The 18,032-nt window shown below is 36.8% G+C and overlaps 1 protein-coding gene across 2 annotated transcripts in view; it reads right to left on the reverse strand.

Moving 5' to 3' along the window:
* Window positions 1–6,565: 6,565 nt before the first annotated feature.
* Window positions 6,566–18,032, reverse strand: part of PTCHD4 (patched domain containing 4) — a 73,864-nt gene continuing 62,397 nt past the window's right edge. For both annotated transcript variants that reach the window (XM_032214637.1, XM_032214636.1), the window contains exon 3: window positions 6,566–8,196. In XM_032214637.1, the coding sequence (XP_032070528.1) occupies window positions 6,566–8,196 (1,631 nt within the window). The remainder of the gene's footprint in view (window positions 8,197–18,032) is intronic.

Below are 18,032 nucleotides of genomic sequence, written 5' to 3' on the forward strand. Positions count from 1 at the left end.
CATGATGGAACACTGATTTGCAAGATATAGCAATTTGTAAGATTTGAAATACCACAAAGAATTTTCAGATACAAATCAACCAAACCCTCCACTAAATTAAATTTTCAATTTGAATATGAATATCATTGCAGATGAGTGTCAACATAGTAATACAATTTTATGAGAACCTTATGACGCACAGTAGTTATACTTGGACTTAAAGGACACATTATGGAATGTAAAATTTGAATAGACATGAGCAGTTTGATAAGTCTATGAATATCATTTTTGGAAATCATAGCGGAGCATAGTATGTATCCCATAAACCATGACATTTATATCCCTACAGCATATATTAAACATATATTAAACTATAGCTTGGAGGTAAAACAAAACTATTGACAATATTTAAAAGTCCCTTGGTTTTTTGGCAATATAAAACAAGGCATTTCTTTCAAAAAATACTATGATAATTGTTTATTAACAAATGCAAAAACAAAACACAGAAAACATGCGAAAACATTGTTACAGTTACTATGTGACTGTAAATGGTTCAAAATACATAACTTACAGTCATCTGCAACCTATGCACATGCAACATTGAACAACTGACATCTATTCTACCACATGTACATTTGTCTAGCTTTTACACAGGCACAAATTTTAAGCCACTGAATGGGAAAACACAATAGGGTTTTTGTGGGTACATGGATTCATATTTAGGAATGCATGACTGAGCCAACTGAAAAGTTCCATCCAGCAGGATTGTATAGTATCATAACACAAGTAAGCAGTATATAATATATAATATTGCGGGGCCTACATTGTTGGTAATTGAAGCTCTTGAAATATGTTGCTTGGTTTACTCACACACACACACCCACACACACTCAAATGTCTTTCATATTTCTCCTGTCCACAGTATTTATGTGGCCAGTCATTCATTCATAATGTTTTTCTTCCTTTTGGCCCTTTTCTAAGTGGAAGATAGATGAGACCACCTGAGTTTCCAGTTTCTGAAGTTACTTCCCTAATTTTACAGTGATGTAATACCTCAACGTATCTTTTGCCTTCATTTGTATTAGCACAGTAGGATAATTGCCAAGCGACTTGATGCATTTTGGGAATTGTTCTATCATATCCCTGATCCATGTTCCTGGCAGATGGAGTCCTTCTAGACACACATGGCACACCTTTGTTTTAATTTCTCATCCTAGTGAATCAAAATTTTCTTCAATTCTTTCCTTTGTATTCTTTTATATTCATCTGAATGCACCTGCTCTGCCCCAATGCTAAATAAATGTAGATTAGTTTTTATTGTTATTCATTTCAGCTGACATCCTTTTCATTTAGAGGTAGAGTATTATCAATATTTCCTCTTGTCAAAATTAGTATTAATCTCCAAACCACATTTCTCTTCTCTACACAAGAATGGTGGTGTCATATTGAAAGGTCATTAAATGTAAGGAATCAGCGAAAGTTGTCTCTGTCTTTCATGTTCGTGATGAATTTTTCAGTGCATCTCTAAAAATGAAGTCTGTTGCTCAAATGTGAGTATAATTCTGCCATACACTCTGAAAGTCTTTAATGTGGAAGGCGTATTTGCCTTTTAGCTTCCTAGTTATGGACAATCAGCAATGTATATTGGAGGTAGAGGCATACGTGCAAGGAAATAGTTCTTACAGAAAGGATTTTAAGTCATCACAAATAAATCAGCAATACATTGCTAGTTGAATGGCAATATATCATATTAAGAATATCTGCAACAGAATCCCCTCTTATTGCAATGTCAATTATTCTTATTTGAAATCTTCAAGTTCATTGTGTGATGGAAGAAATATATGACCTGAAAGAGCAATTTCAATTTCTTGAATGGGTGAGGGTTTCATGCTTTGTTTTGTTGATGTGCATGCCATTTCTGAATTTAACATAATTGCCACTTTTTATGAAATCTAAGAATCTTAATGATGCTGTTGGATCTCCTTCCTTTTCTCATGCTCCTTCAGCAACTATGACTTGTCAAAACATTTTATGGAGAGCTGCACTCCCTTTAATCCAATTTCATATCAGGAGGAACTGCAGCAAAAAGTCCTTGTAACAACATCAAAATGTCTTCCTTTAGTCTTTCAGTAATAGTTTGGGTTGTTTTTAATTGCTGCATTTTCCCCATGCACCACCAACATATCAATATCGTATGTTGATGAAAAATTGAAGAATATTCTGCATTGTTTGAAGGAAATATTCCAACTGTTTTCTAGCAGCAAGGATTTCTGCATCAGTTGAAGATCAGGAAATGTATTTTAATGGGCATGCTTTTGTGATTTCTTTTCACAGTTATTTAAGCATTCTTGGAAGTCTTGTTTTAGTTCACAGACTAAAATGATTACACCAAACTGTTGCTAATACTGTGTAGAATCTCTTTCCTTCATTGAATACCTAACTGTATGGAGAACATGTTTGTCCTTGACAAAAATGTAGCCATTTGTTTGGTTTCTCCAGCTCGGATTAGCATTCTAACAGGTACTGTAATCTATAGATCCACTGTTAAATATGACAAAAGCTTCTTACCCCCCCCCCCCCCCGAATGTCTTTTTATACAGTGCAACAGAACCTTGATTGCTTTAAAAGTTATTTGTCACAAGAGTTAAGCCATGTCATTTTTCTGGATGATTTAAAACAACATTTTTTAAAAGGCAAAAATCACACAGCAGAAAGAAAATACAGACTAGGGTATGACAAAAGAGATTAGGCATAAAATTATTTACGGAACATAAGATGCAGTACAACATATATTATTGGAAGAATGGTATGTAGATTGACAGTGCAAAGTCTAATTCATGATGATACAGTCATCAACTTAGCCTGTTGTCCCTCCATGTAATGCAGATTCTGTATAGTTAACTTAGAGACAAAGCAAATCTTCCTCTATTTAATGTATGCTGGTCAATTAGAACAGGTTTTAGGCTAACAAAATATCTTGAGTATATGTCATGTTGATTTTCATACTCAACTATTGACCTGATTTGAAGAATAGTATACCTTACAAGAATTCCATCTTGGAAAGCCAAAGGCTTAATAATGTAATTGTGTATGAGTTGCACATATTTGTAATCCTATAGAATGCATCATAAACTCATTTGTGAATTTGCTGGGGAAAAATACTAGTAATTCTTTATTTTATATTTATTTTTAAGTATTGTTTAGTTTCAGGATGTAAACAGATAAAGCTTTGGAAATGTTATCATTTGTTTCATTATACGGTTAGTCCTCAATTTACGACCACAATGAGCTCAAAATATTTGTTGTTAAGTGAGAAATTTGTTAAGTGAGTTTTGCCCCATTTTACTACTTTTCTTGCCACATTTTTAAGTGAATCCCTACAGTTGTTAAATTAGTAACATGGTTGTTAAGTGAATCTGGCTTCCCCATTGACTTGGCTTGTCAGAAGGTCACAAAAGGGATCACATGATTCCTGTGACACTGCAATGGTCATAAATAGGAGTCAGTTATCAAACATCCAAAAGTAAATCATGTGACCATGGGAATGATACAAGTCTTAGGTGTGAAAAATGGTCATGTCTCTTTTTACAGTGCCATTGTAACTTTGAACAGTTGCTAAATGAACTGTTGTAAGTTAAGGACTACCTGTATACAAAAACCTATATTGTAGCATGACCCACATTTCATGGATTGGCATGTGTTCATGAGGGTGGTGTTATAAAAGGCTGCCTGGTAGACATTTTGAAAAAAATGTCTTCTAGAAGTTTGCCGATCTGCTCATACTTCCTTTTTTTACATTCCAACTATATCTTCTTTATGAACAAATACAAATTGTCGTCAATAATGATTGTCTTACAATGGAATAGTATAAGGACAAAATTCTTATGGCAGGTAATGCATTGATGGGGATTTAAATCCAGGTACATGTTTAGTTCCCCCAAACACATTAGAGAGAAAAACAATTACTTTGTAACACAGCATATACTTTCTATATAGCGTATACCAGATTAAAATCTTTAATAGTTCTAGGTTTGTCTTAAAGATGTCTGCTTGGATTGGCACAGCTACAAAAATATGAAATAATTCAATGGTTTGGCCTTGATTCACTATGGCATTACATGTTATTGGAGAATATGGCTTTAGGTTAAATAATTAGCAAATCAGAATCTCTTTACAGCATTAATACCTTGAAACAGTTCACTAAGTACAAGAAAGAACACAGAGCATTGAAGAAGGGTCAGCATTGAGTTCTGTGGAAGACTCTTCCCTCCCTGACTTAGGAATGAGCAAATGGACATTACAGAGGAGTTGTCATTTTCAGTGGGAGGATTATGAGCACTCCCATATTCACTTTATCCACCCTCTCCTTTGAATGATATTGCTTACATTTTACTCATCTCTAGTCATTTACATGCCACTTGGGGAAGGTGTGGAGAACTAAGGTGAGGAGGAAGGTGAGGCGGCAAAGAGAGTTTCTTTCTGTTTCCATCTAATGATTGTCCAGATATTTGCAGCCCAGATATACTAGCTGCAACTCTGAATAAGTCCATACATCTTCAATGCACAGCCAGGTGGTACAGTAGAGATGACTAGAGTCTATTAAATGAATCGACTTCTATTGAATAAGAATTAATTTTAATCCCTCCCCACATTCCCCTTGACACTAGTTGTCAAGAGTGTTAATAATATACAAAATATATTTTTCAGGAAGACATTGCTCATTTATGCAAGGCATGAAGCAAGCCCTTTCCAAAATGCTTTTGGGAGAGAAATACGTGGCTTAAATTCAGGGTAAAATTTCACCCAATCTATGTTTATTTTGTTCATTCTTTTTCCATTCCTTCTGTTGCACTTGTAGTTCTAAGCAGAGACTTTACTCGTAGAACAGGTAGTATCATTTTGCTATGGTTTAATTCTAAAGTCATGCAGTAAGAGACACATTTACTGCTTTCATCTATAATTCTCAACAGCCACAAAGCTTTGTTTTATCATAGCTATTCTATCAGATATTTAATAGTAATGCTTTATAAAGAACAATTTCTCAAGCAGCCTCATCTCTTGCATTTGCTATCTCTCACTAAAACATGTATGTTTTCTCAATTTCTTACGGCAAAAGACATAGTCAACCTATACATTTGCCAAAGGAGATTTGATTTGAAATACTTGTCATCTGGAACACATTTCAAAGGAAAATCTTGCATCACATCACATTGAGACGCCTCAATGGTGCTTACATTGCTATGTATCCAACGTGATCCAGGGACAAAATGATTCCCATGCTGTATCTATGGAATGCGATCTATCATTAGAGCTGACAGGTTGGCCTGATTAGTATGCTGTGCCTAATGTTGGTACAGAGTATGTGTAGGAAGCAAAAGGACAGCACTGCAGTAATTATAGGTAGCACTGCAGTGTTTCAGCCCTGGGATGCTTGACGGAATTCAAGGAGAGTCTGCTGTGACTCTCATTACTTGTAGTTCTGAGGGGCATTATATTCATAAAGGAGAGCATAGTCTAATGCCACCTTTGTAGGAGCTAACTTTCTTTAAATCATTTCTTTCACTTACTGTACATACAGAACTTCTATTTTAGGAGGGGATATATTGGCTATCAAAGATATCTAAAAAATAAGGAAGTACTTGGCTTCAGGTGGAATGAATATCCACTTCTCAATTGCATAGGTTTTATTTGGGCCAACTTTTAAAACATATCATCGCTATTATGGCCATACCTATGTTTTCCTGTAACTGTTTCATTTCTTCCTTTTTTGAAACTATGTGGCCTGCTAAAATCAGTAACTTAGGACAATCTTAATAATTTCATTTGTAAGAGAATATATATATATATATATATATATATATATATATATATATATATATATATATATATATATATATATATATATATATATATATAGTCACAACCCCTGGTATGCCCAAATATGGGAGGAAGGTCACACTTCCATTCTCTGTCCTTTGGCTCGTCACAAGAGACCATCCAGACAGAAACCCAATATTGGGTTTCTGTCTGGATGGTCTCTTGTGACGAGCCGAAGGACAGAGAATGGAAGTGTGACCTTCCTCCCATATTTGGGCATACCAGGGGTTGTGACTTTAAATATATACCTTTCACCCTGGCCTGGCTGATAAGGAGTCGAGTTCTGTAGCTCAATGGTTAACACATCTGCCTAAGAGGCAATAGAGCACAGGTTCGATTCCCAGCAAGGGTATGGCTAGCTGATGAGAGCTAAATAGCTTGAAATAGATCTATACTAGTCTTCCTTTATTTATTTATCAGCACAAACATAACATATATATATCTCAACTGCTAATTCCCCTCAGTGAAGTCATAGGAGTAAAAGGAGAAACTTTTTGGAGGAATTTTTACCCCCTCTCTCACGTCTTTTCTTTTTCAAATGGTTATTACTTTAACGTTCACCTCCATGGATCATATATGCTCCTTCCTTGGGCTTCCTTTGTCTTGCTTCGCAGGGGCCAGCACAAGCAGTGGAGATCTTTACTTTCCTTGCAGCTCCGTGTAACATTTTTTTTCAGTACTAAAAAACCCACATATTTTTATTTGACTTTCAGACTGCTGTCACATGGTCAGGATTTTCTTGAATTTCAATACATTCAATTTCTTCTCGCTCCTTTCGTTTGGCTCGTTTCTTTTTCTTGTGGTGTTTTTTGGACGGTGGGAAGAACGTTAGGAAGACAGGTAAAATAACAAAACAGTGCAGAAGTGTGCAACTGCCAGTGAGCAGCAAGCATTTGAACAGTGTGAAGGTCAAGTTTGAAGGCACAAAAAGGAGGGGGACCAACCCAATAAGAAAAGATGTAACATTTTGCAAAATTGCTGTTCCGTGTTCTTGGAGTGAACTTTTTATACACTGAGTTCTGGTATGCTCAGTTGCTAGTACAAATGTGTAAAGCAGGGGTGCACAGTGATCTATGGAAAAATTCAAAGTGTAAATAAGGCACAATATAGAAATGCAATCCATGTCTACATTCCATAAAGTCATCAAGCCCAGGACACCCAACTCTATTGAGGTGACAGTGAGAATTAACCAGAAATTCCCCAGAGGGTGAATAACAAGGAAGAATGTAAGTAGCAAGACCAGCAAGATGCCAAAACTTGAGATCAAGACGGGCATAATTACTGAGAGGCTGTACTGGTCCATGAAGACAAAAGTAGGGTTAAAGACAATGAACTTGATGCTCTGTTTCAGGGACAATGGTCTGAGTTTCTCCAATAATTCTATAACATCGCTTTGTGTTTTTTCACTAGTCCTAGCTACAAGATACATACGGGAAGCAATAATGTTATTTCCATTCCCAGTCTTGGAGAAAATGATATCATTTTTAAAGTGTTGAAACTCAGACTTTCTTAAAAAGGAGTTTTGGAGGATGCCAAGGAAGTCACTTTTATTGGTTGCGGTGATATTCCCAGCACTCAAATACTGGTAATATTGTTGAAGCCAGGACAGTGTGTTGAAGCCTTCAGTCAGTTTCTTTAGGTCATCTTGGACAGTGCCATTCCAGTACTCAAGTGGTTCATAGATATAAAATCCTATCACTGGACTATAATTGCTGAAGTACTTCTGTTGAATAACAGCATAGGACACACTCGGAGAATCACTAGAAAGCAAATTGATAACATTGACCCCATCACTGATTTGCAGGCAGCCCATAAAAGAGAAAGAAGCATAAATGAGATACAGTATCACTACAAATGGCTTAACATAGATATTAGTGATCCATTCGTTGTAATGCTCCCTTACAAAATGCTGGATAAAGTGGTTCTGGTATGGGTCAGTCAGATGAGAAGACTGCTGATGCCCATCACTCATCATGGTTTGGAACCAAACAGGTTTCCTTTCCAGATACTCTGCAGAGGGGATTTTACAGCAGAAGATACTATGGTAACGATTCTGCTCCAGCTGCCCAGCAAACACCAGACAGGAGCCAAAGAATGAGAAGATGTAGAAGTAGTTCAACAGGATGGAGATGCACATGTTCTGGCAGAAAACTTTCACAGCCTCGATGTTGGTGAAAGGACTGGCACCCATGCCAAAGGCTATGAAGTACAAGGAGCTTGTCATGGTGTAGGAAACCATTACATCTGAATAGGCATCAGCAACCCTGTCTTTAAATGGCAAATTTTCTCTGGTTCGACGCCATCCCGACAGAAGCTCAAATACTCCTTTGGTTCCATGACCTAAACAAGGACAATGAGGAAATACATTAATTTGTTTTTACTGAGCATCACATTTTCTTTTTTAATTCTATTTAACAGAATAACTGAGTTGTAAGTGACCTTGGAGGTCTTCTAATCCAGCCCCCTGTACCATTTCAAATATATAATTTATAGCATAACTTTTAACTTTTTATTAATCTTTAAAGTAAATTGTTAACTTTTAACAATTTATAACTGATTACTGTATAGAATAAATTAAATAGGTGGCATAGATAGCAATTATTTAATCTACTGTTAATCCCCTCCCCCATACACACATCTCATTTTATTGTCAAAAGTTTGGTCAACAGAAACTAAAAATCAATACTTTAGCTGCCAACATAAATCAATATTGATGTCCTTATCCTCTTATTAGTGCTTTGTGGTCCAGTCCTTTAAGCAGGATTCTACTAAAGTCCATGGTCCCTGTTGCTTCCTGTCATCAGATGAAAATCTCTATCTTCTCTTTGAGGCAAATGAATGAGCTGATAAACTAGGGGTGTGGAACTGCAGCCTTTCTGATAATGCCAAATTTCAGCTCCCAAAAGCCTTCACTTCCAGTCAGCCAAACTGGCTGGGCCTGGGAAGAGCTACTAGTCAGCAACTTCCCAAGAGCTCCCAATCCCTTGGAATATGGAAGTGTGTGGCTTGTAAAGTTGTTTGTGAAATTGATGGAATTTAAAGGATTTGGGCATGTAGGAATCTACATGTCAGAGTTCTGGCACCTCTAATCCTGCAAGGATTTTATGTCATTGTTCCTCATGAGAACTATAGAATAAAATTTTCAACTGGGTCTGTTGAAAATAGATCATCATTATATCTTCCCACCTGAGTAAACAGTGGGAGGAGCAAGAGAAAAAGGACAAGAAGCTTTGTATGACTTGTCCTCCTTTTTCTGCCTATGTCAGGAAAACACAACCTGTAGCAACAGGAGGAGATGCCAATCAGTGAATGCAAAACATATAAGAAACTTTAATTAGCCTTCAGTATCTAATATATGAAGCTTGACCAATCCTGCAAGCACTCTCACTAATATTTTTAGCATAATAGTTGTGTACGATTATTTGCAATGAACCATAAGCATATGCACTAGTGAAAGGAAAGGCACTGCTTGTTTTAAATCAACAGCAGTTTTCCCATTGATTTCAATGGAAGCTAAACAAAATAGGCAGCACAACATAGTTATATCTTCCTAGTTGTTAGTTGTTTGTTTGTTAAATGGTGTGTTGTTCTTTGGGAAGTAGATTAATTTATAACTTTTTAAAACAAGGTTATTAGGCACAGCTGGATGGGGCAAAAAACAGCTGGAAAGTAAAATGAGCTTATTTTGATTGTCCAAGAAAAGAATAAAAATAAATTATCTAAATAAGTGCAAAGTTAATTAATCAGAAAAGTAATAGATTTCTTGGTTTAGAAAACATAATATCAATTAAGTAGCATTCATCACAAACTTGTTAAAAGGTTGGGCAAGGTTATAAAAAAACTCAGTATGCTGAAACTTAGTTGCTGCATTGCAACACTTAAAAAATTAAACTGAAGATACTGAAGATTAAGCACTAAGAATAGCCAATTTTCATTCAAGGATTCTCAAGTATAAGTATAAAAAGTATATAAGTATAAAAACAGATGACTAAAGATATTTGAAGATATTATTGTGGATGTGATGAAAGTGTCTCAGGATTCTTTCTCTCATACACTAGTTCAGTGGTGCACTGGGATTCAGCCAGTTTGCACCACTTAGGGTGAATTGCTTGTTATCTCACCACTGCACTAGTTGTAATATAAACATCACTGTACATACATAATTCATTTAAATATACACATATCAAACATGAAATAGTAAATGTTATCATGGAATACATTTCTATAAATGCTAAACCAGAACTATACACCAATAGCTTGCTTAATAGAAACAGACATAATATTTCATCTTTGAAACCAATCCTGACAAAGAAATTTGGATTGATGTTTTAGCCTATGCATAAAAAAATAACTAACAGTGGGCAAGGCAGGATTAATATGCAGAAATGTTAAGAAGAATGTACATTTTGTCAGAATGACTTTACTTAGTAAAGTGTTAACATTAATACCCAACAACTAACTCAGCTGCAATTTATATCACAGTGGGTTTCTTGTATGTCATTATTCCCATGAGTGTCCCTGAATCATGCTGACAGGTTACCCTATCAGTAGCCCAACAGTTTAGAATATTCTTTAATCAAGTTGAAAAAAAGCAAAGATGTTGCCCCCCACCCCAAATTCCCTATATATTGTTGATAGGCTACTTAAAGGTAAAAAGAAGAAATGCCCACTCTTTCTCTAAAAGGGGGTGGGAAGACCCATTCATCCATGGCTCTGACATCCAGGCCACAGTGTTTCATAAGGGTAGATGAAATAGGGGGGGGCAAGGATAGTTGATGCCCAAATATACATTGCAACACTTATTGCAAAGCCTCTCAACTATCAAACGACAACCCGGCCTTCACGTGGTGCCCCCCGTTCCCACCAATCGGGCTCTGTCAACCCTTGGGACTGGCGTCCCCTTGGGTATATCCAGCCGAAACAGCTTCCATGGATCGCCATATCCATTCCTTTAAATTTCCATGGAAGTCACCTATACCCACGATGGGTGAAGAGGCGTCAAGTACAAGTACAAGTACAAGTACAAGATGAAATAGACTGTCTGGCTTCTTTGGAGATGTCCTGAAGAGGAAGGTCTCTAAATCAGGCAGTGGCTTTAATAGAGTGCCCTTTAATGTAAGTTGGTACTGAGAAGGTAGCAAGCTTAACGGGTAACACCAAAAACATTCACAGACCACTGGGAGAAACAAAGCCCATTGTTTCTCACAGTGACAAACGTATAACTAATGAGACCTGAGAAGAAGCATATTCCTTTTAACATTATAAGTCAGCAGGGCAGAATGGATTTCAGAAACACTGCCAGAACAACGACTTGAGGTGTACTGAAAATAGAAACAAACTAGGGAACAAGGGAGGCATTCTTTTTAAACCAGAACTGATGTAGTGGATCCATCAATGAGTTCAATGATTATGGGCTGCTTAGTGGACAGATGTAGTTGACACAAAGTACAAAGTCTTTCAAGTGAGAAGATCAAGAGCCATACTGCAGATTCAGACAGTTTAGCACATAGCTGGGAAAGCACTCCCAAAAGGCTCCAAGAAGGAACCAAACTGCAGAGGTCAATATTTGATTTTTTAAGAGTGAGGCTATACCACTCTGTAAAACTACCCCTCCCACCCAATACAAACACATCATCCTAATTTAACTCCTACATCACTTTAGCTTTTCTATGCATCTAATGAAATGAAATGTAGTTCACTAAAGCTGATGCCTTTTAATATATTTGTTAGTGAGAAAAAATGCTACCTTATATTAACACAGCTCTCCTCTTACACCGTCTATATCATTCTGGTGAGCCAAGAGTATCTGGAACACCATGTAGAGTCTAGTCTATAGTCTTAGACTATTAGATTCTTTAGTATCAGCTGGCTGAAGGAAGCTAAAGATCTGGAATAGTTCTGCATGATCAACAATCTGTTTTTTCATGGAGAATCTGAATAATGCAATCAAATGTATGGTGATTATATAACAGGATATTTTGATTTTCTAGTAATGAGTCTTCCAGATGAAGCAGGACACATACTTGCCATCTAAATCTTTCCACGGACCTCCCCACCATAAACTTCAACCCAGATTAATAGCCCAATTTAACAGCTAGATCTCATTCCTACTATAAGCTTGTCACTGCTTTTTGAAGTACTTTTGACTCTAATTTTGACTCCAAGAGAGGTTTTCCTCTCTTCAGTAACCAGCTTTGTTGACTCTATCATAGATCAAATTACCATGGGTCAATCTCCACATGGAAACTTCTTATCTAGGATTACCAGATTTTTAAACTAGTCCTCAACTTACAACCACAATTAGGACCAAATTTCCTTTGCTATGCCAGGTGGTTGTTAAGTGAGTTGCATCAAATTTTATGAACTTTTTGCCAACTTTCAAGCAATCCCTGCTGCTGTTAATGAAATGTGATCATTAGGTGAATCCAGCTTCCCTCATTGAATTTGCTTGGAATAATAGCAGTAATAGCAATAGCAGTAGACTTATATACCGCTTCATAGGGCTTTCAGCCATCTCTAAGCGGTTTACAGAGAGTCAGCATATTGCCCCCAACAATCTGGGTCCTCATTTTACCCACCTCGGAAGGATGGAAGGCTGAGTCAACCCTGAGCCGGTGAGATTTGAACCGCTGAACTGCTGATCTAGCAGTAGCCTGCAGTGCTGCATTTAACCACTGCACCACCTTCGAAGCCAGCTGGGAAGGTTGCAAATGGTGATCACATGACCCTGAAACACTGCACCATCTTAAATACATGCTGGTTACCAAGCACTAAATTTTAATCATGTGAACGGGGATACTGCAACAGACATAAGTGAGAGGACCAGTTGTAAGGCACTTTTTTCAGTGCCATTGCAACTTTGAACAGTAACTAAATAAAAGGTAACTAAAGTCAAGGACTACCTGTCCTGGAATAGGTAGTTTATTTGTTATGAAATCAATGACCTATTCATGACTTTTGGAAGAGAGGATTCCTCAGCATGAGATGTTGTAGGTGTGCTGCAGTCAGCTTTCCTACTACTAAAACAGAGAGTTCTATAGAGAATCCATTCTTATGACATTTACAGTCCTATCTCCAGCCAACTTTGTCTTCACTTTCTACAATACAGATGCAAGTAGAGAGCAGGAGTAGATGATATATAAAGCCAAGGACTTCTCTTCCACTGCAGGAACTGGTTATATTTGGAAATCAGGCCAAAATTTCTGGTGTAAGGACAGGCATCATCTCACACTGGACTTACTGTGCTTCCTGAGAGCCAACCAAACATTTGGATTTGAGTCAAGTTTGAAATTGATTAGCATCAGAGCTTTACATAAACTTGAAGTGAGAAATCTCAGATCTCTGGTAGTCATGTAAGGACCTGCGTTTAAGAGAGTATAAAGGTGAAAGGAGAAGCAATTCCACTAAATCTATGGCATGAAATGCTGGCAATGAGTTAGCATCTTGACCTTCTCTGAAGCAAGATCTTTATTCCAGAACTATGCCATGATATTTTATTACAACAAAGGGCTCCAAGAGAAACAAGAAGAGAAAAATATGCCGTTACTAACTTAATTGTAGATATAAAGAAGAAATGCAGACATAATAACAATGAGGAAACAAAAAATGGATAATCACAAATAACACTTTTTGTGAAATTATTATCATGGCAGAGTCATAGCAACTGAAAGATTCTTTATAAACTGCTACAAAATTCTAAAATACTGGTCTCCATACTGCTCTGGTATAGAGGCTGTACAAAACAATTTTAAATTTGGTTTAATAAAATATAAATGCATTTCTCTTGTGTGCAAGGCTTCATTGTTGCCATTCACAATGTTTTCCATTGTTTTATAGCTTAATTTAAAATGGGTATTAGCTATAACTTTTTAAACTAATAAACATCAAGTAATATGAGAATTATATACTGTTCCATCCTATGTATTGCAAAATGCTGTATTAACATATTAACAGCAATAGCTTTAGTTATGAGACATGCATCCTTGTTTTACATGAAAAAGTATCAATATTTCAGTTTTATCTTTTGATTAACATCACTCCATCTTACTCAAGGTTATCAGTGTTTGCCTAAGAGATAGATCTTCATTTTTAGTTCAAATTGGGTTTGTAGACTCTCTATTCATGAAGTCCTCTTTAATTAGGTTGTGTATTTGAAATAAATATGTTGCAAAATGAAAGAAATAAAAAGGTACTTTAAGTTCACTATCAACAAAATTATCCAGGCTTGTTTAGTAATATGAACTGCTGAGCACTTCCATTGGAAAAACTAATTTTATGGAAAGACTTCACAAAATGTAGATTTAACAAAAACCAAGTGAAGCTATATTAATCTTTCTGAAAACAATCTCTTCTTAATACAGTGTAACCTCTTCTCAACCTGTTTGGCAACCAAATATGTCCTGCTTCCTAGTCCTGCAAAGGAGAATAAATTAGTCAGTGTCATTAAAAAAACACCTGTTTCTCATTTATTCTAATATGATTCTAAATATCATCAGAAAAATGAACTGATTTTCTCTACCTCCTGCACTAGCAAAGTCAACAGCTATCTCAGCAAAAAGACTAGTGTGGCTGCCTGCCATGAGGTTCTACAGAGGGTGAAACTGTCATAAAAAAAGAAATGGAAAATACAATTCATCATCGGCAACATGGTTGAATACACAGAATCCCCATCAGATTTTTTAAAATCTAAGAACTCAAGCCTGGATGAATAGGTCTGTCAGATTCTCGTATTCCCACTTTAAAAAGACCACTTTTATTTCTATTTTGAAGATATTTATGAATTTCAGTAAAGTTTTATCAAAAACAAAGGAAATAAAACTTTGACCTATCCCCTATACTCTTCCTGGAAATTGCAGCAAAATTGTCATAGGAAAAGCACCATGAATCCATTCCCACAGAATTCCAAACTGCATCTTTATGTCATATTTATTTATTTACAGGACTTCTAAGGTTGCCTATTCCAGTGGCTCTAGGCAGCTCACAACAATCCATAACAATGTAACTAAAAACAAAAGTAACCTTCCCCCCAGATTCCAGATCAATTGTCCTCACATTTCAACCCCCATCCCTGCCTAATGCTTGCGGGGGGGGGGGGGGGACACCAGGTGTTTAAAGCCCTCTGGATTTGGCTGCAGGGGATATGAACAAGTGAATTCTGAAATATTTTTAAAAGCCCCTTTCTGTGGAATACAGTTTGCAATACAGTAACAGGCTAGAATAGCAGCGGTTTTGTTCCAATTCGGAATTATGTACACTTTTTTTTTTATTTTGGCATCTTACAATTAGGATTTCAAGCTATTTTTTTCTCATTTAATTAACTCACATAGTCTACTAGTATACAAAATGATTAAATAGAAATAGGAAGTTAATGGCCTAGTACAGAGCGCCAGAGTTGACTGAGTCTTCATTGTTAAAATGCTGTTTACTTTATTCTTAATTGATTACAGGGAAGTATAGTGTAGGATAAAGCTCTTAGTTACTTTGGTCTGGGACAATTTTCTGAGTGAAATGGAAGACTCTGCATAAATTCCTATTTTGAAGCTATGGTGAGCCCCACTCTCTGTGTGTGCGAGAGAGAGAAGGGGGTGGTGGTAAGAAAGATACTTCCAAAATTATTATCTCAGCACAAACACATATTGTAAATTATAGACAGATCAAATGATAGGATTCTTGCTTGATGAGTCTGTTGATCTCTTGGCTATTCAATATTTCAGTTTAAAGAGAAAAAGAACAGATGTCCATTCTCTTATGCAGAGAAAGCCAAAGTGGCCATGAAGAATAGTATGCAGAGGAGGATGGGTGACTGGTATCTATGAGAGGGCTCAAAAAAGGCAAGACAGCAGCAAGATCGAAATAGATTTTGACTGTGCTGCTGCAATCACCATCTTGTCTTTTCTGACAGCCCCACCAGCACCTCTCATGGACACTGGTAGAGGGGGTGTTTTTGCACAGGCTGATTGGCCTAATGGAGTTGGGAAGATCACCATTTCCAATTGGGTCATCTCCAGGCTTGTCCTGGGTACTCTAGATTGTCTACATGGGACGTTTTCTGTTAGGAGAATAAAAACACTGCTTTCAAACTGGAACAACTGAGGACTACCTAAGGCAGAGGTCTTCAAACTTGGCAACTTTAAGACTTGTGGACTTCAACTTCCAGAATTCTCCAGTCAGTGTAGCTGAAATTGGAGTTGAGGTCCACAAGTCTTAAAGTTGCCAAGTTTGAAGTCCTCTGAACTAAGGGATGAGGTGAAGGCAATGTCTTGAGGACATGTCCCTCAAAAATGCTTAGTGTATTGCTTTTATGTTTGCAATAAGCAGGACACAAAGCCAAGCCCTTAGTATCACCTTGAAGTGGCTCAGATTCAGATGAGGCTCTGCCAACTTTCTAAGCCTTCTGTTGCTTGCAGCTTCCCCCCTCCCCCCCCCCAAATCATCATTTTTCCAGCACAGCTAACCATATTGCTTCTTGTACCATCCAAACTTAATTCATGACCTAATTTATTTTGACCTATTAATTTTGGACAGACTAATCTTAACCTGATTTACTTGATTAGACATGACTCAGAGCAACCCAAATGGCTCAACCTGATTTATTTGCTTGACCTGGTTTATTTACTGGGATCTGTCCAATATAAGCTTCATCTTTCTCTGAAGGATCTTAAGTTCCAATTATTGGGTAACTGAACATTTAAAGAGAATTATCATCATCACTAGCCTTTTAAATATTACTACTTTAACTATACAAAAATATGTACCATCCATTAAATACCTCTCAGATTGCTATATAAAGTATAAAAAACCCATGATGCATTAGAAATTACAGGTAGTCCTGGACTTATGGTCATTCATTTAATAACCATTTAAAGTTATGACAGCATTGGAAAATGACTTATGGTTGATTCTTGACCACTGTAGCATCTCTGTGTCACACGGTCAAAATTTGAATGCTTGGAAGCTGGCATGTATTTATGATGGTAGCATCATCCCAGTATTATGTGATGGTTATTTGCAATCTTCGCAAGGGTCTTCTGACAAGCAAAGTCAATGGAGGAAGCTGGATTCACTTAATGACTGCAGCAAAAAGGACAGAAAATCAGATCCAATTGATTTAATTACTGCATTGGTTAGCAGTGGAAACTCTTGAGTCATAGCCATAGAGTCAAGGACTAACTGTAGGTTAAAACTTTAAAGCACTGAGAATATAATTCTGTAGCATATGATTCAGCTGAATGTAAGTGGTAAAAATGTTTTTAATTTTAAATAAGTAAGCCCAAATACCAGGAGGGGAATCTATTCATCTGCAAAGGCTAAGACTTGAAGATGAATCATAGCAAAACACTTTGGGAGACTAATTCTTACATACACCATGATGGATTGAGGTTGTATCTACATACAACTGGCATGCAGAAGACTCTATGTCATTAGAAAGCAAATTATTAATCAGGTGGGTCAGAGTAAAGTGGCTTATTATAAGTTTGCGGAAACCCTGAGTATACCAGGCCACTCCCTACCAGGATCAAATATATTCCGCATACCTCCCTCCAGCTTCAAAGGACTTGGTGCAGTAAGAGTGGAAAAGACTTATTTGCAGGTGATCAGAAATTAAGCCTTTCCACCTTACAGTGTTGGGACTAGGAAAAAAGCTTAACATTTTCTTTTAGACAGTTTGGAGAGCAGCATTTCTTCCTTTTCCAGAACTGTGAGGAATAAAGTTCTCTCTTTCTCAGAGTAAAGACAGACCTTATTTCAAACATGTAGCAAATCAGACATAAACTCATTTTGCTATTCCAATATTATGGGTTCAAAATGTAACACTGAAAGTGGGAAATTATCTGTATAGGTAAGCAGAGATGTTGAATCTAAGCAGTGTGTGTGTGCATGTAGGTATCTATCAAAATGTGCCAGCAGTGTTTGTGCCTCCTTTGGATTGCAGCTGCTCACTCATAATTTCTTATATCCCAGCTTTTGGTCTAAAATTGCTTCCTTCCTTTACCTAAAGCATGTGGATTTAAATAAAAAGCAAGTGTCAGATGTGCTAAATAACCCAGGTAGGCAAGCACTTTGGGTCTAAGAGAACAACTACTGTGTAGGAGAATGGAAATCAGGGGTGATACAGAGAGAGATAGAGTTGGATTCTTTCACTGATCTTGTAAGTGGTGTTTCTCATTAAAAGTACA

This window comes from Thamnophis elegans, chromosome 3 (assembly GCF_009769535.1).
Source record: "Thamnophis elegans isolate rThaEle1 chromosome 3, rThaEle1.pri, whole genome shotgun sequence".
Lineage (NCBI taxonomy): Eukaryota > Metazoa > Chordata > Lepidosauria > Squamata > Colubridae > Thamnophis > Thamnophis elegans.